This window comes from Dipodomys spectabilis, unplaced genomic scaffold (genome assembly GCF_019054845.1).
Source record: "Dipodomys spectabilis isolate Male_0828 unplaced genomic scaffold, ASM1905484v1 ptg000069l, whole genome shotgun sequence".
NCBI classification, from domain to species: domain Eukaryota; kingdom Metazoa; phylum Chordata; class Mammalia; order Rodentia; family Heteromyidae; genus Dipodomys; species Dipodomys spectabilis.
In genome coordinates, this window is record NW_024870746.1 from 17,029,745 (window position 1) to 17,056,892 (window position 27,148).

Here is a 27,148-nt window from a genome sequence, read left to right on the forward strand (position 1 = left end):
GACTTTTCCTGCCCGGGCTGGCTTTGAACTTCGATCCTCAGATCTCAGCCTCCTGAGTAGCAAGGATTACAGGCATGAGCCACCAGCGCCTGGCTTTTTCTACAATTGCTTTTCCTATTTAAGTATCATTTTCTCCAAAAAAAATACTCTTCAAATTTAATTTGTAGGCATATAGAAAATAACAGAGCCAACTTTCACAGAGAGAGAATTTGTTCTCAATTCGAATCATTCATTACTTTACCGGACACAAGATGCTTCTCTGACAGCATGATCTTCGTGACAGGGCTTCGGTGAACTGTGAAAGTCTGAAAAAGCTGAGGACCTGACCCAACTGTCTCTGGGTGCTGTACAATCACACGTACTGCTCCAGAGCTTGTACCATAGGCAATCTCGATCCAGTTACCACTGACACCTAGAGAGGCAAAGGTGAAAGGCAGTTATTAAGTAATAATAAAATGAAAGCTGTCCTTGAAAAACTTCCCTATGATAAGTGAGACTCAAGATTATCACCAAAACTACTCAGTAAAGAAATCTGAAGGCTTCTCTAGCTACTTTACATCATTATTTCCTTATTAGTATCTTCCTAACCTTCACTTCAAAATAAAACTTCACCATTACATAGTATATGGGAACAACACACTGAACTTGTACGAATTTCCATGTCTATCAACCGAAACTAAGTTATAATCGTCTCCTCCTTGATCACCTTTCCCGGTGTCTGAGATACAGTTGGTACTCAATACAGTTACAGAATTAGTAAATCTGCCATGCCAAGACTGCCATTGAAACAAGGCAGTATTCCTAAAGCAGCTTTCTAAGCTCTGGAGTAAGGAAGGGTACAGTAGTACACATTTATAATCCCAGTACTCAGGCGGAGATTGAAGCAAGAGAATCTTGATTTAGAGCTAGCCTGTGCTATGTAGTGAGACTGTCTCACAAAAACCAAAATCAAAACCATAGCCTATGGAATAAACACAAATTGCTTACATCATACTTATCTATCTTGCTCTCAGGAAGTCAGGATTACAAATGGCTGTGCCCAGACCAAAAAACAAAATTAAAAGTAAGAGGGATCTCAGCAACTAACATTTAAAAAAAGTAGAATGAGTTATTTTTCAAGGAAGATCAATGTACAGAATTTTTTTCCATAATAACAGTCTACTAAATACAATTCAGAAGGGAATATTTTTAATTTCTCATCCCAAAATATGTTGGTTTACTGGTCATTTTCACTTTAGTATAAAATAAAATACTTATTTTAGATTAACAGAGCTGAAATCCTTAGCACTGAAGTTCTCAAAAGGATCAAATTAATTTTACCCAGTCACATAACAAACTAATGAATAAAAACCCATTTCCACAGGAGCTTTGGGAACTTATCGTGACTACCATCGACTCACTTGTTTTGGGTGTGAGGTAAACACTCAGAGCAGTAATCGCATCATTGGAAGGATCGTGGTAAAGTTCAGTAACAAGAAGATCATTATCCTTCATTCGCAAAGGGAACTTCTGCATATCTAACCAAAAAGTTTAAATAGCATTATAAAATAATATTTTCATTTAAAACAATATAATTTAACAAGTATTGAAATAGGAACATTGTCAGTGTCTTACCTATGTAATATATTGATCCATTGTTACATCCCAACAGAAGGAATGACCCAGCAGTGTCATAACTAGTTATAGGAACAACATCCTGAACCTATGTAATGAGATTTTTATCAGATGTTAGAAAGAAATCAGTTTATTTTCTGTTCAATTTCCTCAAAACCTTGTTTTGATAAAAACAATACTCAATTTTATAGGGCTCAACAATTTGACTTTTTTCTCTTTTTTTAATGTTGGTCCTTGGTCTTGAACTCAGGGCCTGGGCATTGTCACTGAGAAGCGGCTAGGGCGCAAGGCTTTGCTCAAGGCTAACTCTCTACCACTTGAGCCACAGCTCTACTTCTGGCTTTTTTCAGTACTTAATTGGACATAAGAGGCTCATGGACTTTGTCTGGCTAGCTTCAAATTTTGATTCTCAGATCTCAGCCTCCTGGGTAGCTAGGATTATAGGGGTAAACCACCAGTGCCAGCTAACTTTTTAAAGTACATATACATAAACACCCATGCCCCAGGGAACTCAGAAAGAACATCATCGTAGTTTCTTTTAAAGAATTTGTTAACATTGTATTCCCACATCACAGTTCACTTTTGAAGTCAGCTGTATTACCCTCTGCCTGCTTGAGATCACTAGATCATAACCCACTATGACTGGAAGGCCAAGTCTGGCAAGACCATTTCTCTCATACTTCCTCTATAAAAATTTTAAAACCCAATCAAGTCACATGGTAAGAGGCAGAATTAGAACTAATAAACAGAGCAAGTAACAATGAAACAGTACTTGATCCTTTGATAATGTATTTTAATTTTTTTCAAAAGGCAGAATTTCCTTTTTTTTTCTTCATATGAATTTTTTACCTGTTTTCTAGAAAATCACAGGCAAAAACAAAAAGATCTCCTAAGTGTGTGGGAAATTTTTTCAGGTACTGAGCCTAAAAAGCAAAATCCGTTCTTTCAAACAAATTCATATAGTGAGAAGACAAAAAGAAGGAGTTTACTACATCAATCAAAAAGTAACTAGCAAAGGAAGAAAGGAAGGGAGGGAGGGAGGAAAGGGATAATGTTAAGTAAAATTAACTGAATCTTCCTTCCTCATAGTTCAGGCCATGGGGCATATGTAACTACACAGATGACATTTAAATGAAATAGTAGTCTCCAAGTTTTACATACAAAGGTCAAAAAGAGATGTCCAACATTTTCTTCACTTCTGTATCTGTAGGAATTTGGAGGGTTATGAATTTTGAGCTTATTTATAAAAAAAATGATTTCTTCTAAAAATGTCCATGTGCGCTCACTTATAAAAGTGTCCCCCATCTGGTTTCATGTCTACATCTAGAAACAAAAATGGTCCTAGATGATTTTCTCAAATTGAAATACAATTCACATTATTTGTACTGTTAATTTGAATATTTTGCTTTCAGTTTTTCATCATGAGTTTTTTTCTCTTTTCCAAGACATTAAACAAATGTCCATTTTTTTTTACTATAAGGTTATTAGATGAGCATGTTTTTTGACAGAAGCTCCATTTTTACCTTCCCACAAAGCCATGACTATTCTTGCTCAGACCCTAGAATCTTGACAGATGCCATGTATTGTGTGTCCACAAATAAATGAAGCATTTAATATACATATTATATATACACATATAAATGGTTTTAATATTCATATCTAGTCTTTTTAGACGCAGAAAGAGGAAGAAGCTTGAATCAGCCAAATGAACTCCCTTACTGCGCATTCTAAGTGATTATGCTTAGGACTGTGGTCGGTACATAATAGATGCCTAAAACTTCTTTCTTAGATTGCAGAAGTATTTCGGAATACCGATTCAGTGTAAATTTTATGTGTAAAGAGGGGGATCAAATGTAAAAAGGAACAAGAAGCTGAAGTTGAGCAATTCCTTCATTTTTCTTTACTAATTTACCAAGTTTCAATATTTTATTAAAAATGTCTAAGTGAGAAACTGATATTAAAAACAAATTTTTTGGTGGGACATAATGGTATAGGCCTAAAATCCCAGACCCTTGGGAAGTAGAGATTTAGGAACACTGAGGTTCAGCCCAGGCTTCCCCTGCCATCCCCCCAAAAAAGCAAGATCCTATCTCAGCAAAAAAGCTGGGTATAGGAGACATACTTGTAATCCCAACTAGTAAGGAAGCATAAATAGGAAGATCATGGTCCATGGCTATCTCCAGACAAAAAAGCAATACCCTATCCAAAAAGTATCTGAAGAGAGAAAGCCTCAGAGTATTACTCAAATAGTAGAGCACTGCCTAAAAAATGCAAGACCGTAGGTTCAAATTCCTGTACCACCACCACCACCAATAACAAAAAGAATTAAAAAAGAAAAATTTACAATGTATTTTTTTTTTTTTTTGGTTGTCGTGGGGCTTGAACTCTGGGCTTAGCCGCTCCCTTCTGCACTTTTAGCTCTTCAGCTCAAAGCTAGTGCTCTGCCACTTGAGCCACAGTGCCACTTCTGGTTTTCTGGAGATTAGAGTCTCACAAACTTCCCTGCCTGGGCTGGCTTTGAACCATGATCCTCAGATCTCCTAAATAGCTAGAATCATAGGAGTGAGCCACCACCGGTGCCCTGTCTCTTTTAATGTCTTTTAAATGTAAATTCTTTCTCCACTCTCATTATCTGACTCAAACACTTGGAATCAAAATTGATCATACAATGAGCATAAAGGGTTATTAAAACCCTTAAATTATCTACATATGTAAATATCTAAATGAGTATAAACGCAAGGGCTGCCCTGAATGTTTTTTCTGTGTTATCTGTGGGCGGAATTATTGCCAAGGGACAAATGAGAACATTTTTGGCTAGTGTCACAGCAGTCATGAGAATCAGCCTCTGGTCTGCTGTGATCTGCAGATTCAGATCAAAGCTGTGATTTCACTGCATACCATCTCTGCAATGCACTACAGAGAAATCCAGCTTCCGGGTTACAAGGCTTATAATGGTCAACCTTCCTAAGGTCTTTCTGACACGTGTAACAAATCTACTTTGTCAGATATGGTTTTTCACTTCATGCATACACCAAGCAAGAAGCCTGGACTAAAAGTTTAAGACTATCTGAAAGATTAAAACTTGGAGGATTGGGGGGGGGGGGGGCGTGGGGGAGGATGGGAAGGGATGGGAAGGGGAAACAAAGGAGGAGGCTACAATGCTTGATAAGAAATGTACTCATTATCTTGCCCATGTAATTGTAACCCCTCTGTACAGTATTTTCACAATAAAAAAAGATATAAAACGTTATTATTTTAAAACTGTTAGTTTAAAAAAAAAGTGCTGAAGACATGTTCTTTCAAGTAAACTTTAGCATTTTAGAAGAAACTACAGCCACTGAAAACTCAGAAGACACAATTAGCAAAATGGCCCACCTGACAGAAGAACTTCCATAAACAAATAGAATTCCCACTTCTCTTTAAAGAAATACCATCAGCAAAATCTTAATGAACAAGTTCTTTTGACCTAAACCTTACAAGAACCACATCAGTCCCTCCTAGACTCACTGGGCCATATTTTTATGCTAAGCATATAATGCATCCAGTTACACTCTGTGGAGGAAGTCCACTCTAGTTAGTATCTTTTCCCCAAACACACACAAACCTGATTTATCTTTACTGAAAACAAAGCCTATCTTTCCTATGAAACAATTCTTTTTTTTTTTTCCTGTATTGTTGGTGGGGGTGTAAACTTGTTCAACCACTTTGGAAAGTAGTATGGAGGTTCCTCAAAAGACTCCACATAGAGCTCCCCTAGGACCCAGCAATCCCACTTTTGGGCATTTACCCTAACGATCACAAACAAGACCATACTAAAGCTACCAGCACAACTATGTTTATTGTAGCATTATTTACCATAGCTAAGATATGGAACCAACCCAGATGCCCCTCAGTAGATGAATGGATCAAAAAAATGTAGTATATATACAATGGAATTCGATGCCTCCATCAGAAAGAATGACATCGCCCCATTTGTTAGGAAATGGAAAGACTTGGAAAAATTATATTAAGCCAGGCCCAAAGAAACATAGGTCCCATAGTTTCCCTTATTTGCAATAACTAGTATATGTCTGAGACAAGCAGAAAAGGTCAGATAAGATGATGATAGGCGAAATGAACCCCAAGATAAGGACACAAGTTTTTTTTTTCTTTCTTGCTATTGTTTCTAACGTATTTATAAGGTGATGGTTTTGTTGTTTTGTATGTCCCTCCCCTACAGTATACCCCGTGTTTTCACTGTATTTGATGTTCGTATAATTTGGGGAGGGGAAGGGAAAAAACAAATTATTTAAATAGGGATATAGGTGGACCCATTGCAACAATGAGATGCACAAGATGCTATAACCAAAAACAAACTTTACAACTTTGGGGGAGGGGGAGGGGTAGTCATGGAGATGGGAGGGCAGGGATGGTAGGGAAAAAACAAAGGAAGAGGCAACAATGCTTGATAAGAAATGTACTCATTACCTTGCTCATGTGATTGTAACCCCTTTGTATAGTATTTTCACAATAAGAAACTTATTTAAAAAAAAAAAGAACCAATTCTTTTAATTGAAAACCATTTATTCTCTCACTACCTGACCCCACATTTCTGTTACGAGATCTCAAGAACATTTTTCTAGTCTCTCATCAATCATGATGACACATTCCTGCCTAGACTGTCACTTTCAGACTGACCCATCACCTTTGTGAGAATCTTAGCACTTGGATTAGCTTACTTTTATACCATTTTCTACAAGTGGATATTCTAGAACTTAAATATCCACACTGAGTCCTATTATACTTCGCTGACCCCTACTACAATTACATCATTCATCATTACCTATAGGAGATTTGTCCCAAGACTTCTGAGGATATCAAAATGCTTGGGTGCTAAAACATAAAATGATGTAGTATTTGCATAGGACCTATAGATATCTTCTCATCTACCTCTAATTCACCTTCAGATTAACTATACTAGCTAACAAAACAAACTATATTGTTTAACTGTATCATTTTTAGGATAAAATGACAAGAAAGAGTATGTACATGTTTGATACAGGTGGGATTTAAAAAAAAATTATTTGCATCACAGTTGACTAAATCTCAATGTGCAGGGACATTCCCTTTACATTGGAGGGTTTACTCTTTTATCGTCAAGTCAGTTCAATAGGTGATATGAAAAGGCTCTACCACTGAGAACTATTTTCCAGCTCTAAAAAGCCTACATTAAACTTCTGATAATATTCTTCCTAGTAATTGTCATTCGTTTCAAGACCAGTCTTCTTAACTTCTTTCTAATCCCTGAGATTCTTATATCTTTTTCTGCCTACTTGACACTTCCTTACTACTACCAATTTCAGATATCAAAATTTCAATAAACCAGATATCATAATTTCTCAACGCTTTCTGTGTTATATCCATTTGTATTAAAACTATAATTCTGAATCAAGTTGATAGTTTTTTTTCTTCTCTCTTTCTAAATCAATCTGACACCAATCCTGTCATTTCCAGAAATTTTTTTCAGATAGGCTGACCTTTGCCATCTCTGCTACCATTGTCACTAGTTAGTTCTCTCTGCTTCTTCCACTAGATTCCTTCATCTCAAGCCTGCTATTCACTTTAGAATGGTAGCATTCTAAAACGGGATCCCTGGTGTCTTAGCTGTTCCTCTTTTCTTCAAAATCAAGTATTCATAATTTGCTAGTCTTTATCTCCTTACTCAAGTACTTCAGAGCATTTAGCTTAGTATCTTTTTACAACAAGCTATATATTTCAAGCAGATCTCTGCCTCCACTCAAGAAATGAAGTTTGGGAGCTGGGAAGGTGGCTCAGTGGTAGAGCGCTTGCCTTGCATGCATGAGGCCCTGGGTTCAATTCCTCAGCACCACATAAGCAAAAAGAAAAAAGCCGGAAGTGGCGCTGTGGCTCAAGTGGTAGAGTGCTAGCCTTGAGCTGAAGAGCTGAGGGACAGCGGCCAGGCCCAGAGTTCAGGCCCATGACCGGTCCCCCCCCCCAAAAAAAAAAGAAATGAAGTCTGCCTAAATACCATGTTCACAGCATGCAAGGTAGGACACTCAAGGAAATGAAGAGGTGCCAAGTCACTGTTGAAAAGCACCCATTTTCCAAAGCAACATAGATTCCTTGAATAATAATCAAATATCTATCTAGAAACAAATTTACCACCAATTTCAATGTTCTGAGAAACAGTGTGGACTCTAAAAGGAAAAAATAGATATATAAATAGCCTAAGTTTCACAGTATTTTCACTGCTGCAGTATGCGTTAATTAAAACTAACCTGCCAGTGCTGAGTGACAGCATTCCACACCCCCACTTTCCCAGTGTGACTCGTGGCCACCAACTGGTTGCCAATAAAGAAGAGGGCATCCACGGGAACACCAAGGCTGAACACTCCTTAAACGACAAAACAGAGAAAGAAGCTAAACTATCACCATTTTTAGGATTAGTCAAATGTAAATTAAAAATATCTCCCAGGGGGCTTACTTGAACCTATTTTCATTTCTACAAATACTGTGCTAGATCTGGGGACAACAAATGAGAACTTGGTCATCTTTTAGCAGTTTACAGAACTCCAGAGCAGAGAATCTGTTGTAATCACACTGATAAAAAAGCATGACTTGATATCTAAAGCTGTGGTTGTCAATCCTAATTGATCATTAAAACCATCTGGAAGATTTATTTGCTTATTTATTTAGTACGAAAATGTGCCAGTCTGGGGCTTATTTGGCTTTTTTGTTCAAGCCTGGTGCTTTACCACTTGAGCCTCACCTCCACTTACCACCTGGGAATTAAAAGTGAATAAGCCATGGGAAGAAAGAGAAGATGACACAAGTAAAGGAGATTGTAAAGAGCAAACCTTACATATTAATATAAAAGAACCAAAAAATAGATAAATAAAAGAGCCAAGTATGGCTAGACAAAGAATTCCAGGCTCACCTTGGAATGGCATCTAATCGCCTTATATAGTTGTCTGTCTTTAGCAGAGCAGTGTGCAAGGAGTCAATAGACTATGGATTGAAATACTAGCTCTAAAAGTATTATTTTTCACTTTCTGATTCTTAATAATCTCACCTACAAAATACAGTTCTAGCTCAATCTAATAGTGAGGGAGAATAAGCCACACATATTAAATACTGTTTCATGGCTGATGTGCTGGTGAACATCTATTTAATTGTAGCACTTAGGAGGGTAAGTGAGGAGGACTGTGAGTCTGAGGACAGCCTTGGCTATCTAGTGAGTCCCAGACAAGCCTTGGGCTCACAGTGAGATTCTCTCTTTAAAAAGAAAAACAAATTGTTTTATATAGATTTCTACTCAATTATTAGCTTGCTTATTTCAAAAAAGAAAAACTATGTGCGTACCAACATATATAATTTTGTTAGCATTTAGTTGAGGAAAGACCCATAAGGCCTTGAACAATTCAAAGGAAAGAATTAAGGATAAGTGAGGTGCATTAACATAAGACAGGGATTGCCAGGTCCTCTTGAATCTTACACCGATATATATTATGAATTCATCCTCTGAGGACTATTCTATATACAAAACCAGTGGCAATAATCAGAACATTTTAAATTCTCAACTAGCATTGAAATAGGCATTTAACAGTAAGAAAGACAAGAGGATATATGCTGGTCAGAAAAAAAAAAGAAAAACAGAAACAAAAAGCACTGCTGGAGCTGAGCACTGGTGGCTACTAAGGAGGCTGAGATCTGAGGACCATGATTCTAAGCCAGCCTGGGCAGAGGAGTACACCAGACTCATCTCCAATTACCCAACAGAAAACAGGAAGTGGTATTGTACACAAAGTAGTGGAGCACCAGCCTTGAGCAAAAGGACTCAGGACAGCACCCAGGGCCCAAGTTCAAGGTCTATGGGGGGAGGGGGAGGGGGGGGGGAGTACTGCTGGGAATATCTTCTATCTTCCCTATATACATATGAATATAACACCTCACTCAGCCTGTCAACCAAAAAGACAAAACAAATTAAATACAACATACCAAAAAAGCTAATTCATCTGACCACACTTGGATAAGAAATAAAACTTCCACTTCCAAGCAGAAAGAAGAAATTATTTCAAATTATATGCAATTTTAGAATTCTTACGTAATATTATTTGAATTATGAGGCCAAATAATTTTTCGAAATCTCTAAACTAAATTCAGGGCTGAGGCCTGTATGAAAGGCAGAAACAAAACCAGGAAAACTAACATTGATACTACTCTGGAGAAGGATGGGTTTCTGGGCAATCAAGAAAGACATTGTGAATCTTCTCATTAAAGTATTATTCCTGCTTAGGCTCCAGAATCTTGACCTCTACCCACAGGAAAGACAATAGTACAAATAATAACAAGTTCCTTTCTTAAGGACCTTATCAGTAAAATACTGCTTATAGCAAATCCAGTACAACTGTCTTATGTAAGTTATACTGAAGACACTTTAATCACTAAGAGAGCTCTATTACAGACATACAAACCCCAACAATTTTCTTTGGATGATGATGGCAAGTTCTGAAGAACATAGTTAACAAAAAATGATTTCTTTTACAGATCATGAACAAATTTCTATTGTACCATCTCAAAATATTAGCCTTTGAAAACAAAAATTTTGATTTATAAAAAGGCAACTTAAAAAAGATAAAAAGTAAATCTCTACCAATTTCCTTTCTGTATAATTAGCATTGTACTATTATTAAAAACTTTTAGTTGGGCGGCAAAGGCTCACACCTATAATCCTAGCTACTCAGGAGGCTGAGATCTGAGGATTGCAGTTCAAAGCCAGCCCGGGCAGAAAAGTCCCTGTGAGACTCTTATCTTCAATTAACCACTCAAATGTTGGAAGTGGTGCTGTGGCTCAAGTGGCAGAGCACTAGCTTTGAGTACAAACATGCTCAGGGACGGCGCGTATGCCCTGAGTTCAAGCCCCACACCCACAAATAGAAGAGAAAAAAATTAAGTAGCCACCTTTTGTCTAAAATTGTTAGAGAGGACTTGTCCAGCTCCTTATAGAAAAAAATAATATCCAGTTATTCCCCACTTAAAAAAAACTACACAAAATGTAGGCGCCTGTTTTCAGGCACTGACTGAACAGTATGCAGCAGAGGACTTGACAGAGGACAGAAACATGTGAAAAGCACCTCTTCACTGTGGTGTCCTGGCTAAGAGAACTTTCTATCACCGCATAGAGAGGTGAAACCTAAGCAATCAGTGATGGGTTTCCCTGAATTCAGGAGGCAGAAAACTGACACTAGAATCTTATGGGTGAGGTGCAAGGAAATTCATTCTTCTCACTGACTGGACCCTAGAGAGAAGCTGTGGCAACTCTAGCTAACAGTCCCGGGAGTGTCCGTGTTTAGAGTCAATTACTCCCAAACGTCCACCTATCCTATACAACACCAACATGCAACATGAACTAAATTCTTCCTACCAATTTCACTTCCACTTCCACCATCTTGCACACTCCACAGGATAATGCTACTCTCTGAGGCAACGGCAACCATCTTGTCTTTGTCTCCATGAGGACCTCCAACCACTTTTGCATTCAAAGCCACTCGTTCAATAGTCCAATCCAAATATGGGCTTGTGAATACTTGTTGCCATCCTGAAGATTCTTTGATTCTGTTAAGAAATAATAGACACCTAAATTAGACTCAGTAGTTCAGCAAAAAGAATGCAAATCAGTGTACCAAAAATAATTAGGAATTAATCGAGTTGTATAACCATCTTCATATTTAGTAAATATAAAATTTTGATATGTAAATTTTATCTCTGAAATGCCTGATGTTTATACCCAGGACAAATGACCATTTATAAAGAGATTAGAGTTCTTTTTTTTCTCAAAAGAATAGGGTAAGTTACCTAAAACATTTTGAAAACTCAAGACAAAGATGGCTATATCTTTCATATTTGTCCACAAAGTCTTACTGTCATCTTCTATGGGTATGAGTGAACAAGAATCAGAATTTTAAAAGAAATTTTATAATCACTTTCTGGTATTAAAGTTACTATTGCTAACTGAAAGGCATGCCTTGATCTGTTTTCTATACTTCAGTCTTATCATTGCCTAGCTAGGCAAACCAAAATTAGAAAGTCCTCCACATTCTTTAATTCTATGGAGCAATTAAATAAAGAGTGGGGCTCTGAAAATTGGTTTGCAAATTCCAAAATGTAAAACTGAATGGACTACTGGTTCCCTAAATACAAAAGCTAATGTATTCTCTCTTTTTTTTTTAACCAAACAGAATTAGTTTTCTTTGATGATTAACTGTATAAGGAGATATTCTGTTATAACATTTCCACACAGACATAATAGTGTGCATATCCTCCATCACTCTCCCTTATCCCATTTTCCCTACTAAAAAACACTGCACTGCTCTATTTCCTTTTTCATAGCAATTTTTATTGTGATTGTAATTACATAAATTTCATAAATTTCTACAGTATCCTGAGATAGTGATACTTAAAGTCACAAACACATTCTAACCTTCATGGGGCAAATTGTCTTTATCATAGCCTATAAAGTTTATGAGTTCTATGAGCTTTGACAATACAGTTATTTCTTCCACATCGGGTGATATGGACATTTCTTTCTTTTTGCATGGTGTCAGCTGTTTCCTCTTTCCCGCTCATTCCCATTAATATATTCTTTAATATTTAATTTCTCCAATAAATATACCTCTCCACTCCTAGTGACCACTGTGCTCTGACTTTACATCTTTGTAACCTGCATTCCATATCGAGCATGTTTTCATACATTTACAGCCTACTTATGAAATCATAATGATGAATTGACTATTAAATACTTTCAAAGTTGCACTAATGATGTAAATATAAATGTAATCTTCTCTGTGTTCTTCCTAAAGAGAATTAAGTAAAAGATGGAGGAACAAAATTGTTTCCTTACATACTACTTTCCATATTTTGAAAAAAATCAAATTTTGGGAGCTTAAGGTTGTAGTTCAGTAGTAGACCATGTACTTATTAGCATGCATAATGATGAGGATTCTATATTTAGCTCAATAAAACAAAACTTCACCAAAAGCCTTAGGTATTCATAAAGGACCTAAATAACAATACTTCCACTCAATTTCATTTAAGTATGTATGCTAAAGTACAACTATGATTCATAGAAAAAAAAATCATTCCACCTCCTTGATTTGGAGGATTAATGATGTTTTACCTAAAGCTTCAGAGCATAAGGAAAGTTTATTCTTCCTAAGCATTTTAAGGTTGGTAATTACCCCCTTTCAGCCACTAGAGGGAATCATATATTAAGATAAACATGAAAATAATTCCAAACTAAAACTTGACAAACATTAGGAAAGAAATGTAGATATTTTTACTAAAACTTAACAAACATTAGGAAAGAAATGTAGATGTTTTTAGAGACCGTCCATCTGAGCACACAAGACTGACAGCACTTCAAGAAACACTATCAACATGCTTCTTTTGATGTGAACAAGTGCTGAGTTCCTAACTTAATTCAGTTAAGAGATGCAGGATTGATTTCATGAGGTAAATGACATGATCTTGTGATCACCAATTCAGGAATATAATAATAAAACTATATGTAACTTAATCTTTGGCCAAGCATGTATTTCTAGTTAATCAGAGTATTACAAGATAAAAAGATGTTTTAATCAGGATAGCATATCTAAATAATTCCTCACCTCTTTTCCTTTTCACATCACATGGGCATAATACCAAAGCATCATATAGTAGCTATACAACACAGTGGTCAAAACTAATCTCAAGTCTGGTACTGGTGGCTCATATCTATAATTAATGACCCTAACTATTCAGAAAGCTGAGATCTTAGGATAGAAGCTCAAATCCAGCCCAGGCAGGAAAGTATATGATACTCTTATCTCCAATTAATTACCAAAAAGCTGGAAATGGAATTGGCTCAAGTGATAGAGTACTAGCTAGCCTTGAGCAAAAGAATCTCAGGACAGTGCCCAGACCCTAAGTTCAAGCCTCAACTCTGACACCAACAAATTCAAAGAATGAACAAGTAACAGCACCATCTATTTTTGTCACTCACTGTGTTAAGTTCAAGTGTCCATCTCCAGCACAGGTATAAATTCTACCACTAGAACCACTTCTGTGCTTCTATACTAGTCTCTACCATCAACATTATTTCTTACCACATATAGTGGTCTGAGAAATCTAACCTTTCACTAACAAAAGACCATCACTAGCTATATTATCCTTCATTCTTTTTTAATCTCAGAGAACATAAGAACAAGTAAAAGCATACTATTGTATAAAATTCACATATTACAAATCCGACACCCTACTTGTGCACACAACTGTACGGTCTCCCTACCTTACTCCCAACACACAGTAGTTATAACCAGCAGTCTTACTCTTCCCTACTAAAGAGTATAAACAACTGACTCACTATAGAAAGGAAACTTTCATGTATTAATAATCCTCTCTAATGTCATTTAACATGAAGCCAAATAACTCTCAGAATAATAATACAATAAAATATCACTTATTACACATCACCTGTAGCACACAGCAAAGTGCGCATATGCCGCTACAATCCAGTTGTGGTGGCCAGCCACTATCAGCACCTTTCGTGGATCCACAGGAAATCCTGTTAAGTTTAGAGAAAGAATATTTTACTTTGTAAAACAGGTTGACAAATTGTGGCCCACCAGCCAATTCCAGTCTTCTTTTTGTTTCAGTTAAGTTCGTTAGAACACAGTCATGCTCATTTGTTTAACTACTGTGCATGCTAGCACACTACCACAACAAATGTGGGTAGTTCCAACTGAGACTGTATGGCCTGTAAACATTAAAATTTAAATTCAATCTCTGCCTCTTAACAGAAAGTATGTAATCTTTGTTCTGCATAAGCAGAAGATCACATAACATTAAATAAAAATGATATGCTAATTCCGCTTTCTAAGATATAAATGCAGGTTCAAAACAGACATTAAGGGGTTGGGATCATAGCTCATCAGTAGCAAAGGGTGAGTGCATGTATGTCTAGCATGTGAGAGGTCCTGGGTTCAACCCACAGCACTACTCAAAAAAAAAAAAAAAAATGAATAAGGCAAAACTTACAAATTCAAACAAAAAAAATGCAGAGTGTCAATGAGAAATAAACCATGTTTTCTTCTTGCTGTATGTATGGAATTTTTGCTTACCCAGCCTAACAGTTTCTTCTCCAGTTCCAGAGAGAACAGGCTGTGTACCATTTCCACGGGCTTCTCCTTCTGCAGAATTTAGTCCATTCCTAGAATCAGCAGAGGATCTGGCTGCATTGTTTATTTTACGACTAGGAATACCTAAAAAGGAGAGAAGACAAATTTATTTCTAACTTAACCTTCCAAAAATGAAAACTATTACATTATAACAGAGAAACAAAAAAATGTGAAATCTTCAGATAATAGTGGAAAAAAATTAATTATAATAAAAAAAAGAAGATATGTTTCAATGAATTTGTGATATTTGCCACATTATAATAAATAAGATTTACCATGTATGTTCCACTTTTACCTAGCTTTGGGTTACTAAGTCAATAGATCATCAATTCAAACAGTCTGTGAACCAGTGTTTACATTTACGTAGTTACCATGTGGCAGGTTAACTATACTTTCAAGGGTCTGAACTCAGAGACTCATGCTAAGCAGGCACTCTACCACTTGAGCTATTCTGCTAGTCCCTTTTTTTTGGGGGGGGGGGGGAGGTCCAGTCATGGGGCCTGAACTCTGGGCCTGGGTGCTGTCCCTCAGCTCTTCAGCTCAAGGCTAGCGCTCTACCACTTGAGCCACAGCGCCACTTCTGGCTTTTTTCTTTTTGCTTATGTGGTGCTGAGGAATTGAACCCAGGGCCTCATGCATGCAAGGCAAGCGCTCTACCACTGAGCCACCTTCCCAGCCCCTGCTAGTCCCTTTTTCTATCAGTTATTTTCTAGCTAGGAAGGCCTGACTTTATCCCCATGTAAGCTTAGAATGTAACCCTATTTGTGCTTCCCTTTGTTCCTGGGGTAACAGGAACATACACTGCACCCAGCCATTTTGCTCTACTATATACGGCTTGACAGGTATGCCCAGTCTTTGGCTAAGATGCAGTCTCTCACAAACTTTTATGCCCAGGCTAGCCCTGAACTGTAGTCCTTGCATAACTTGCCTCTCAATGCGCTAGAATTACAGACTTGAGCCACCATGCCTGGCTTCATGGAGAGTCTTTTTAAGTTAAACCATGCTTAGAAACCCACTATTTTTTCATTTGTTTGTTTATGTGGTGCTGAGGAATCAAATCCAGAGCATCATGCATGCAAGGCAAGTGCTCTACCACTGAGCCACCTTCCCAGCCCCAGAAACCCACTATTATAGGCAAAGGCTTAAGTCTCCTGAACAAAGCAGGGCTGAGGAAATACTGACATCCCTAAAGGGCCCCCAAGTTCTACAAAATGAAGTCTGACAGCCAGCCCCTTACACACAAGTCAGTGTCATGAGATCTTTTACTTCATAAAGTGTATCTGGTCCATTACAGGAAAAGTTAGTGAAAACCTATCCTAAAACAGGAACGTATAAGACTTCACTTCTGAAGAAAAAAAAATCCTAGCTGTCGATTTATAAAAAGAAGCCAAAATCAAGGAAGAGTCTTCCTTTTTATATATTTGCAAGAATTTCTTAAAAGACTGAATAAAGTAAAGCCAAAATACCTGGTGGGGGCAAGTAGCCATGAAAAAGGACACTGCCACAGGAGGACCGCTCCAGCTCTTCACACAGAAGCAGCCTTCTTACTAGAAACATGTCAAAGCAAACTTGTCAAGAGTACATGCAAACAGAAAAATACTGCTCCATTTTTATTTTCTCTAGTTAAAAAGGATAAGAAAAAAAAAAGAAATGGTCACATTAACTCAAAGTTGACAGTATCTTTTTACCATGAGCATCCATACAAACTAAGTTCTGAACTCCTCCAACAACAATTAGGACCTTATAGAAAACACATTTAATTTGAGCAATGTTACTGCACAGTCAAATTATAAACGTAAACTACTGAGATAAGAACACGTACCTATTCATCTACTAAGGGACATCTGGGTTGGTTCCATATCTTAGCTATGGTAAATAATGCTGCAATAAATATAGTTGTGCTGGTAGCTTTAGTGTGGTCTTGTTTGTGATCATTTGGGTAAATGCCCAAAAGTGGGATTGCTGGGTCACAATGGAATTCTATGCCTCCATCAGAAAGAATGACATTGTCCCATTTGTTAGGAAATGGAAAGTCTTGGAAAAAATTCTATTAAGTGAAGTAAGCCAGGCCCAAAGAAACATAGGTCCCATGGTTTCCCTTATTTGCAACAACTAGTATATGTCTGAGTCAAGCAGAAAAGGTCAGATAAATTAATGTTATGAAAAGGAACCCCAAGATAAATATTCAAATGTTTTTTTCTTTCATGCGATTGTTTCTAACATATTTATAAGATTATTTCTTTGTTGCTTTGTATGTCCCTCCCCCCACAGTATAACCCCTACTTTCACTGTATTTGATGTTGGTATAATTTGTGGAGGGGAAGGGAAAAAAACAAATCATTTAAATAGGAATACAGGTGGACCCATTGCAACAAGTCGTTATGTGGAAAAACGAACTTTACAACTTTGGTGAAGGGGGGGAATCAGGTGAGGGAGGTGGGGAGGGGGGATGGGAAGGGATGGGAAGGGGAAACAAAGGAGGAAGCAACAATGCTTGATAAGAAATGTACTCATTACCTTGCCCATGCAATTGTAACCCCTCTATACAGTACTTTCACAATTAAAAAAAAAAGAACACATACCTAAAGGGGTGATTCCATAAAATTCTGCTTCGTGTCTGAGTACATTAATACTCACTCCCCTACAAAGAAACAAATGAATGTACGTTCTTTTAACAGTGGCAACTTAAGATTATCATCTGAAGCAAAAGGAAGAAAATAATAAGTTATGTGGACAATGCTATAAAACCTTAAAGCTTACTTTTCTGTTAATATCTATTATCTAATATCCTTAAATCATAAAGTCTAAAATACGCATGTGAATTCACCATTTTGTCATAAAACCATTTTTATACTTAACCTGAAAACCATTCATATACAGATGACTTAGCTAATACAGGTAAACAACCAAGAAGAATCTCACAAGATAAAGACCAGAATGCAAACCATTCTTTTATGGAATTGCTTTTAGTTTATTAGTACAATCATTTCTACATGTATTTAATCTGAGCCTTGTGTATAAGCTTTCTAAAGGTTTGGTTTACTTCTGACTTATGAGCTTTATTCCTTCCACAATGCTTAGCGAAGTACATGTACAGCCATGTAATATGAAATATGTGATGAATGAATAAAAGAAAAATAAAAATATTTTTAAAATTAGTTTAGCAAGGACTATCTTCAATCAGATGAAGATGATATAACTACATACTCAGACCATTAAGCAATAGGAAAATAAAAAGTAAAAAAGTTTAAAATACTAATGATTAATTTTAGTTTTCAGTTATAATCTGCCCTTAAGATTTTACACATTCCCTGGCCTTAATAAATAAGTGTAACTGTGTTATTAACCTGTTCTCATTTGTGAACTGACTGTGACTAGTTTAATGTAAGAATGCTTAAAATATCCTGATTCCATTTCAAAATTGTTTGTGTTAACAGAACACAGCACTATCAGCAAGGTAGCTCAGAACACAGATTACATTCTTGAAGAATAAGTCCCTCTCCTAGGGAGGACAAACAAGTATGGGCAATACCAAAAACTTTATGCAAAGATCTAGAACATAGTTATTTGTTTTTGGTTTGCTTTTTAAAATTTATCTCTTCCCATCTTTGTAGAAGAGACTATTCAAAAAATTTAAATTTGCTAGGCTTTTTTTTTATGTGTATATGTGTGAACTCAGGGCCTGGGCACTGTCCCAAAGGCTTCTTTGATTTTGTTGTTGTTGTTTTACTCAAGGATAGCACTTTATTACTTGAGCCACAGCTCTACTTCCAACTTTTAGCTAGATAATTGGAGATAAAAGTCTCATTGACTTTCTTGCCCAGGACTGGCTTTGAACCAGGATCTTCAGTCTCAGTCTACTGAGTTGTTAGTATTACAGGCATGAGCCACCAGTGCCTGGCTAAATTTGGTAGGCTTTTCAAGTTTAAAAAAAGAAAAAGTCCAGTAATGTGTAAGAAAAGCAGTCAATAAATACAGACATTAAACTAATCCCTTTCATGGTTGATAAAATACTGTATTAGTCACATGACTTCCATAATAAAGTGATATGGACAAAAATAATCTTATTCAAGAATTAGTAATATATTTAATATATTTCCTACCTCCAAATAAGTCCACAATACAAAAAAATTCTCAAAAATGAAAAAAGAAAAAGCTCCACCTTCTTTTACACATTTAATAAACATCTATTTTGCATGTACTATATGCACTCAAGGAAAATAGCAGGGAATAAATCAAACCAAACTGTCTCTGCTATAGTGAGCTTGGTTTTTAGCGAACATAAGCCAAAATAATCAAATCATACAAAGAAGCAACTAAAATTATCACCTAGATCTCTACAAATTGTATCTCAAAAAAATAGTAGCATGCCTTAAGAACAATAAAATACAAATTACTGCTTCCCAATAAGAACAAATTGTTGAAACAATCATTCAATTAGCTACACATGCACACACACCAAGAGAAACATAAACAGGCACATACAAAAATCATGCAGTAAACCCCTACTGTACATCAAACATGGTTCTGAGTTTTGGCAATATGTGCCAGTGGCCCTTAATTGAACTTAGTCTTGTGAAGACATACCTGTGAAAAAGGAAGTGCCTAGAGCAAGTGCTGTGGTAATGATGGGACAGGGCAAAGAACATGCCAATAATCATGCTAAAGACCAGGAAGATGCTAAATGTTGTAATAGAAATTAAGCAAGGACCAGATTATAAACAAAAATCTAAATCTTAAGTCCCCTATGACATCACAACTAAGGGTTTTAAATAGAGTAGCAATCTGATCTCATACATATTTTCAGAGGATAGTAATAGTTCAATATAGAAAATGAAATGAAGGGCCAGGCACCGTGGCTGACGCCTGTAATCCTAGCTACTCAGGAGGCTGAGATCCGAGGATCTCGGTTTAAAGTCAGCCTGGGCAGGAAAATCCATGAGACTCTTATCTCCAATAAACGACTAGAAAACCGGAAGTGGGGCTGTGGCTCAAGCAGTAGAGCATTCGCCTTGAACTGAAAAGCTGAGGGACAGCGCCCAAGCCCAGAGTTCAATCCCCACTACCAACCAAAAAAAAAAAAAAAGAAAAAGAAAAGAAAAGAAAATGAAATGAAATGAAGGAATACAAGGCATGGAAACTGCTCGAGAAGCTGTTGGGGTACTCTCACAAAAGAGGTGATGGTGGCCTCTACTCACTGGAAGTTTAATTGAGGACACAATCAAAATAAGTTTGGCAAATATCATATGTTGTTATTTGTGAAATAAAAACAGAAGCTGATCACATAAAAGTGCGGAGTAGAATAGTTATTAGAGACAAAGAAGGTAAAGGGAGAGAGAGGAGTATAGTGAACAAGTGATGATAGATAATTGGGGGAAACCATTAATGTTACATAGCACAATAGGGCAACTATAATCTACAATTAACTACACACTTCAGAAGGGTGTGAAGGTTCCAAGCCCATAGAAATGATAATATTTGACAAAGGTGTGGGAAAAGGGAGTAATAAAATAATTCTGATAGTTAAAATAGTTTAAACATTTAAAATAATTTTGGAGCAGTGGCTGGTAAGAGTATCAGCCAGGAACAAAAGAGCCCAAGTGAAGCACCAACTTCAAGCTCTAGTATACACACACATACATACATAAATACACACACACATACATATATACACACACACATACATACATACACATACATACACACATACACACATACATACATGCACACACACACACATACATACACACACACACATATATACACAGAAGATAAAGAAAAATGGTATCTGAAGAAACAGAAATGCTAACTGCCCTGATCTGATTATTATACATATACTGGATACATGAATGTAACTATAAAAGTGAACATCATAAATAAGTACATATATTATGTCAATTTAAAAAAAGGCTCAGAACACATTCTTTATTCATAAAATATACTCAAAATACACAGAATGCACTCTAAAAAGGATTAATTTCTTACCTTAAATCTAGTTCTTTTGTCCGAAGAAAATTTAAAATGGGTGCAAATGCAGCTGGATCTCTATCAATAAATATCTACAAATGAAAATGCATTTTAAATTTTAAAAAATCAATGTTTACCTTCATTATCTGAAATACTAAGAAAGAACTAAGACTGAATTGTTTAAATATCCTACTTCAATGATTCCATTCTTAAAATGTTTCTAAATCAGAATGTAGTTGTAATTCTGCATTTAATTTGACAGTGTCCATTTTCTTATTTCTACTCATTGGTATTTAAGGGGAAAAAGACACCTAAGCAAATAATTTTATCTGAAAATTTAGAATTCAAGAAGTCCTTTGAAAACATTACAAATACCTTACATTGTAGAATCTGTTGGTGACAGTGACTGAGATAAACTACAGATAAACTAAAAAATCCAAAAAGTAAGGATTTCATGCTACTATCCAAATTGTAAGAGAATTAATTACTCTCACAACACTTTTACATTTACAGTTTACTACATCAGTTTACTCAACAGTTGGGAAAGGGTGATGACAAAAAAATATGTATTATTTAAACTAACAAATATAACACCACAGCATATACACAGGAAAGTAAAATCTTTAAGTGGGAAATACATACCTGATAGCAATTTAAGGCAATGTGTACAAACACTATTTTGAGTTGATTGCAAGAGGTCTAACCATAACTTGAAAACCATTTAATGCCACCTTAGCCAATTAATTAGATAGGGGAAGACTAGCAATAATAAAACTTTTTATACTGATCAAATATGTATTTACAATTAGTAAAATTCTTCTGTTTGTATTTGAGTTCATCAGAAATTGAAGAAATGTCATAGATGTGTGGAGACCTTACTACTGATGAGGATGTTTAATAAACCCATGTGGATATGTTGGCTTTATTACCTTATTTCATCTGAAAGTGTTACCACAGCAAATAAACATGATTGTCTTGCTGTCTCCAAACAAAGACTTTGTGAGTATCTGAGCTGCCACCCTCATGTTGTTGCATGAACTATTTTTTGATTGAAATTTTAGAGGCCTATACTTTCCTCTCTATGCCATTACTAGTAAGTTCATAAGGCTATTTCCCAAAAAAAATTTTAAAAGGTAGTACCTTATTAATCTGATGTTTCTTATTCTGTCCATTTCTACTATTGCCAATATAACATTATATCCTACCATTTCTTTAATCATGAATACCTAAAATTGCTGCATACAACAGCTCCTATTTAGGAGTCTCTTTTGCTTAGATACATTAAACATGGCAAGAAATATATATGTATACACACATATGTATGTACATGTATTTATGTATATTATATTATATAACTTTCATTTAGTGATGATTAAAATGCTAGTTTTCCTGTATTCTTACTCATTGCATAGTAGGGATTAAACATCAATTACATTAGAAATAAATATCAACATTATATACTCACAGCACCAGTTTCATCTCGAAGTGTTGAAATTCTTCCACTCAGCAAACTAGAAGCCATTAAAATAAGAGTTAGTTTTTGAAATCTAAGCATGAATAGATTCTTTTTTTATCATATGTCTAAAACCGATACAAACGAGTTTTCTGTCACTAACTTAAAATATTTCTACTTTAGCCAGGCCTCCTGGTGCAAACCTATCATCCTAATACATAGGAGAAATGAACATAGGGTTCCAAGCCAGACTATGCCAAAGAGCAAGACTTTTGTCTCTCCATCAAAACCAAAATCAAAACGGGTCTATTTTAAGCATTAAAACTTAGAAGCCAGGTATAGTGGTTTACATCTCAAATTCTAACACTCAGGACACAGAGGAAGCCAGAGAATCAAGAGTTCAATGATAGTAGGGGCGACTATAGTAACATTATCTCAAAAAAAAAAAAAAAACACACACACACATTTTCCTCATTGGGTGTATGTATACGTATGTGTATGTGTGTGTGTGTGTGTTTGTGTGTGTATGCATACATGTACGTGTGTCCATCCTGGGGCTAGAACTCAGGGCCTGGGCACAGTCCTTGAGCTTTGGCTCAAGGCTAGTGCTCTATCAGGTGAGCACAGCTCTGTGTCCAGCTTTTTGGTAGTTTATTGGACTTTTGTGCACAGGCTGGCTTAAAACTGCAATCCTCAGATCACAGCCTCCAGAGGAGCCAGGATTACAGGCATTTTTCATTCAAAAAAAAACACCCTTTTTTGACAAGAAAAATCAAATGTGTAATATAATAAAGAATTATATAAATTACCTTGAAAAAAAAGAATCTGGAATCCACATAAGAGTCTGCCTTGAGGTACTAAATCTGCAAATGAAAATTACTTAGTATTATAAATGAGAACAAAATTTGAAATTTCAGTATTAACTTGTTTTAATATGCTGGCTAATGATTACAGCCATAACTATAGGTATATAAACTTTATTACATTTAACATATCTAAACTTTACTATTTTCAATTCAGAGCAAAGATTATTCCAAGGAGGTCTCAGCAAAATCAAATAATTATTTCTCCACCTTATAATATTTCATAAACACAACTGTGGTTCAGATTCTCTCATCTCTCCAAACTTTCTTTTTTTCCTGTAATAGCCAGGAGTCTAATATCGCTAAACAGCTGTTCACTGTCTTGTTGATGTCTTTACCCTAGCCTGGTCGGTTTCTTCAGGTCTCAATCCACCTTTATTGATACCATTAAGGCCTACCAAAGCTGTAATGTTTTCCCAAGTATTCTAATTCATATTACTTGTTTTCTTTTTTGTTTTTCAGTACTGGGGTTTGAACTGAGGGCCTCTCAAGGCATTCTACTACCAAGCCCTGCCAGCCCCTTTTTTGCAGTGGTTATTTTGAGATAAGGTCTCAAACCTTTTCCCAAGGATGGTATTGAACCACAATTCCCATGATCTCAGCTTCTAGATTAGCGAGGATAATAGGCATAGGCCATTCTGCTCATTTTATATTACTCATCTGAGCTCATATTAACTCCATTACAAATTATGCATTCAAAATTATTTTTATATTTACCTAATAGTTGGGCTATCTGCAAAAGTTGCTTCATTCACTCAAAAATCTCTCAGCAACGCTGGGTAATGATGGGTCATTCCTGTAATTCTAGCTGCCTGAGAGGGTGAGGTTGGAAGGATCAAAGTTGGAGGACTAAAGTCCAAGGATAGCCTGGGCAAAAAGTTCTCGAAATCCCTTATCAACTGACAGTTGGGCATGGTTGTAAATGCTTGTCATCCTGAGATTCTTTACTGAGATCAGGAGGATGGAGGTTTGAGGCCATCCTGGGCAGCAAAGAGTCTTAGGGAAGACTCTATCTCAATGGAAGAAGTTGAACGTGGTGCATGCACGTGTCATCCCAGCTATAACAGCAAAGCTAAAATTGGTGGATAATGATTCAGGCACTACCCAGGCAAGAACATGTTGCTTAGCAAGCCTGAAGTCCTGACTTCTAACCACAATACCATAAAGAAAACAAACCACTCGTTATTTTGAGGCTAACAACCACTTGATTAAGTCTTATTATCATCAATTCTGGGGAGAAGGAGTTTATCAAAGTACAGGTAACAGACTGGAAAAACAAATTACCAATGAATTTCATAGGTCAGTTTAAGTGTTAAGTAGTTTCTTAGGCTCACTAATCTGATTTAAAAGGGAGGCTGAGGCAGGAAAATGGATAATTCCAAGGTAGTCAACTGGGATACATCAAGTTCAAGGACAGCCTAAGTTGTACAGTGAAAACAAAAGAACAAATGAGAGGAACTAAAGCTGTATTCAATAAAACATGAACATCTTTCCCATATATAATCTCTAAGCAAGCAAGACAAAATAGTCACAGAAAATTTACCTGACCAATTAAATAAGGGAAATCAGACAGGTAAACTGAAAGACCTCAAGGATCACCATAAGAAAGATTCACTGTTTTGCAACATCAAAATAATTCCAAAACAATCAATGCCCCAAAAGAAATAAGTTGGCCATAAATAACCATGAAAAGAAATCAGAGTAGGAACATCAAGTGAGTGAGAACACTGTCTTTAGTAACACAAATACAAGACCTGTTTTTGTGAGCTCTATTCCATTGTTGCATCCATTACCTGCAATATTCTCATATAATGGTGGAGGGTGGGGGATTCACGTCCTATATTAGGAGGCATAAATCTTCATGATTGGTACGTTCAGCATGCAGTAACTTTGTTTTGCAGGTAAAAGAGGTAACAAAGAATGAAGTATTACTGTTTCTTACACTGAATTTCCTAGCCCATTCAGAAAGCTGAAGGATTAAAACACTCCACATGGTTGCCATTTTTTCATTTCTTAAAGACACCGGTTAGGAGTTGAGATGTGTAAAGGCTGTCTGTCTGTCTGGGAGGCTGTCCGGGACGTTTATCCCCCACTGCGCCTGATGGTCAACGCACCCTTCCTTCCAACACAGACAGCTGGGCAAACTCCCTTTTCTGAGAAAGGTGACTCATAAGTCATGGCAAGTACACAAAAAACTGCCTTTTCCCTCCCAGTGAGCTTCATCCAAAGCACACAGAGGAAGCAGGGAAGGCCTGAGCGAGGATGAAGAAGGCCTTTCAGTCCGTTTGCAGGACCAGCATCCACAAAGGTCCCCAGAATTAACTCCTCGACCGCAGGTGGTGGTTGTTGTTGTTGTTTGGGGTGGGGGAGTGGGCAGGGAGTCACACTACAAGTAGAAACTGAGTCTCAACTCCAGGCCCCAAGAAGTTCCCACAGGCAACCACGCCCCACCTGGGCAGGCTTCGCACCGAAACTCGTGCGCCCAGGGAACCTTGGAAAGCAACTCGGTGCGTGAGTGCACGGGGGCCGGGCGAGCCCGGAGCGAACCCAGGACACGACAGGCTTCGGCAGAGACGGCGCCTGAAACCCACCCGGGGGGCGCGAGCCCAGCCGGCCCAGCCCGCCGGCGCTTCCCCGGGCCGGCTTCCCCGGGCTTGGCTTCCCCGGGCCGGCTCCCCCGGGCCGGCTTCCCCGGGCCGGCTTCCCCGGGCTTGGCTCCCCCGGGCCGGCTTCCCCGGGCCGGCTTCCCCGGGCTTGGCTTCCCCGGGCTTGGCTTCCCCGGGCTTGGCTTCCCCGGGCCGGCTTCCCCGGGCCGGCTCCCCCGGGCCTGGCTTCCCCGGGCCGGCTTCCCCGGGCCTGGCTTCCCCGGGCCTGGCTCCCCCCGGCCCGGCTTCCCCGGGCCGGCTCCCCCGGGCCTGGCTTCCCCGGGCCTGGCTTCCCCGGGCCGGCTCCCCCGGGCCGTCTCCCCCGGGCCTGGCTTCCCCGGGCCGGCTTCCCCGGGCTTGGCTTCCCCGGGCTTGGCTTCCCCGGGCCGGCTCCCCCGGGCTTGGCTTCCCCGGGCTTGGCTTCCCCGGGCTTGGCTTCCCCGGGCTTGGCTTCCCCGGGCTTGGCTTCCCCGGGCTTGGCTCCCCCGGGCCGGCTCCCCCGGGCTTGGCTTCCCCGGGCCCGGCTTCCCCGGGCCGGCTGGCCTTCCACACCGGCATCCGCTCGGGCCCGAGGCTCGAGTCCCGGGCGGCCGCCCAGCCACCAGTCCCTCACCAACTCCAGGCCCGCGCGCACCCCGTCCCGCCCCGGTGGGGCCCCCGCACGCGCCCGGCGCCCCGCGCCCGACCCGGGGCCTGGGGCTCACTCCCCTGGGGTCCCCGGGCTTTACCCGGCCCCCGGGACTCACCTGGTCCCCCCCACGTTCAGCTGCACGATCTCCCCGCTGCCCGCCGCCGCCGCGGCCAGGCCGCCGCAGGGCCCGCCCGCCATGTCGGGCAGCTCGGGGCGCGATCGCCGCGCCGCTTCCACCGCCGGGGCCGCGGGGCCCGGAGCGGGAGGCGGCGGCGGCGGCGGCGGCCGCGGGGCCAGCGGGGCGGCGGCGGGAGCGCGGGAGGCGCGCGGGGCCTCCTCCACCTTCCCCGGGTCCGGTGGGACTCGCTCGCGTCCCCCTCGGGCCCCTCCGGCTCTCGCGGCCTGCCAGCCGCCGGGCCGCCCGGGCCTCCCCTCAGAGCGCGGCCGCCAGCGTCGCCGCCGCCACCGCCTGGGCGGCCGCCGCCGCCACCGCCAGCTGCCTGCGCGGAGGGGTCACCGCGCGGGACAAAATTACGCAGCGTTCGCCTTTCGCGCGTGACGGCTCCGGGGAGGGAGGAGGCGGGGGAGGAAGGGCGGGGAGGGAGGACTGGGGGAGGGGGGGGGAGAGGGGGCGGAGCTTCCCGACGCCCGGGGAGGGGCTGCAGGGAGGATTCGGGATCGCGTTCCCACCCTGGGCCTGTTCATCTGGAGGGAAGGCCAGGCTGAGCAAACTGTCCTGAGCGTCCTTCTGCAACGTGGCC

At 39.1% G+C, this 27,148-nt stretch overlaps 1 protein-coding gene across 2 annotated transcripts in view; it reads right to left on the reverse strand.

Moving 5' to 3' along the window:
- The window catches only part of Kctd3 (potassium channel tetramerization domain containing 3), a 36,712-nt gene extending 10,092 nt beyond the window's left edge, over positions 1–26,620 (reverse strand). Inside the window, exons 1-13 of one of the 2 annotated variants that reach the window (XM_042681980.1) lie at positions 26,503–26,620; positions 23,058–23,111; positions 22,261–22,306; positions 20,814–20,887; positions 17,411–17,469; positions 16,295–16,375; positions 14,772–14,912; positions 14,125–14,215; positions 11,039–11,229; positions 7,893–8,008; positions 1,615–1,702; positions 1,401–1,517; positions 242–412 (exon numbers count right to left, since the gene is read on the reverse strand). In XM_042681980.1, the coding sequence (XP_042537914.1) occupies positions 242–412; positions 1,401–1,517; positions 1,615–1,702; positions 7,893–8,008; positions 11,039–11,229; positions 14,125–14,215; positions 14,772–14,912; positions 16,295–16,375; positions 17,411–17,469; positions 20,814–20,887; positions 22,261–22,306; positions 23,058–23,111; positions 26,503–26,585 (1,312 nt within the window). In that variant the 5' untranslated portion in view covers positions 26,586–26,620. The remainder of the gene's footprint in view (positions 1–241; positions 413–1,400; positions 1,518–1,614; positions 1,703–7,892; positions 8,009–11,038; positions 11,230–14,124; positions 14,216–14,771; positions 14,913–16,294; positions 16,376–17,410; positions 17,470–20,813; positions 20,888–22,260; positions 22,307–23,057; positions 23,112–26,502) is intronic. The other variant, XM_042681982.1, reaches the window with a different exon arrangement.
- Between the last annotated feature and the right edge of the window lie 528 nt (positions 26,621–27,148).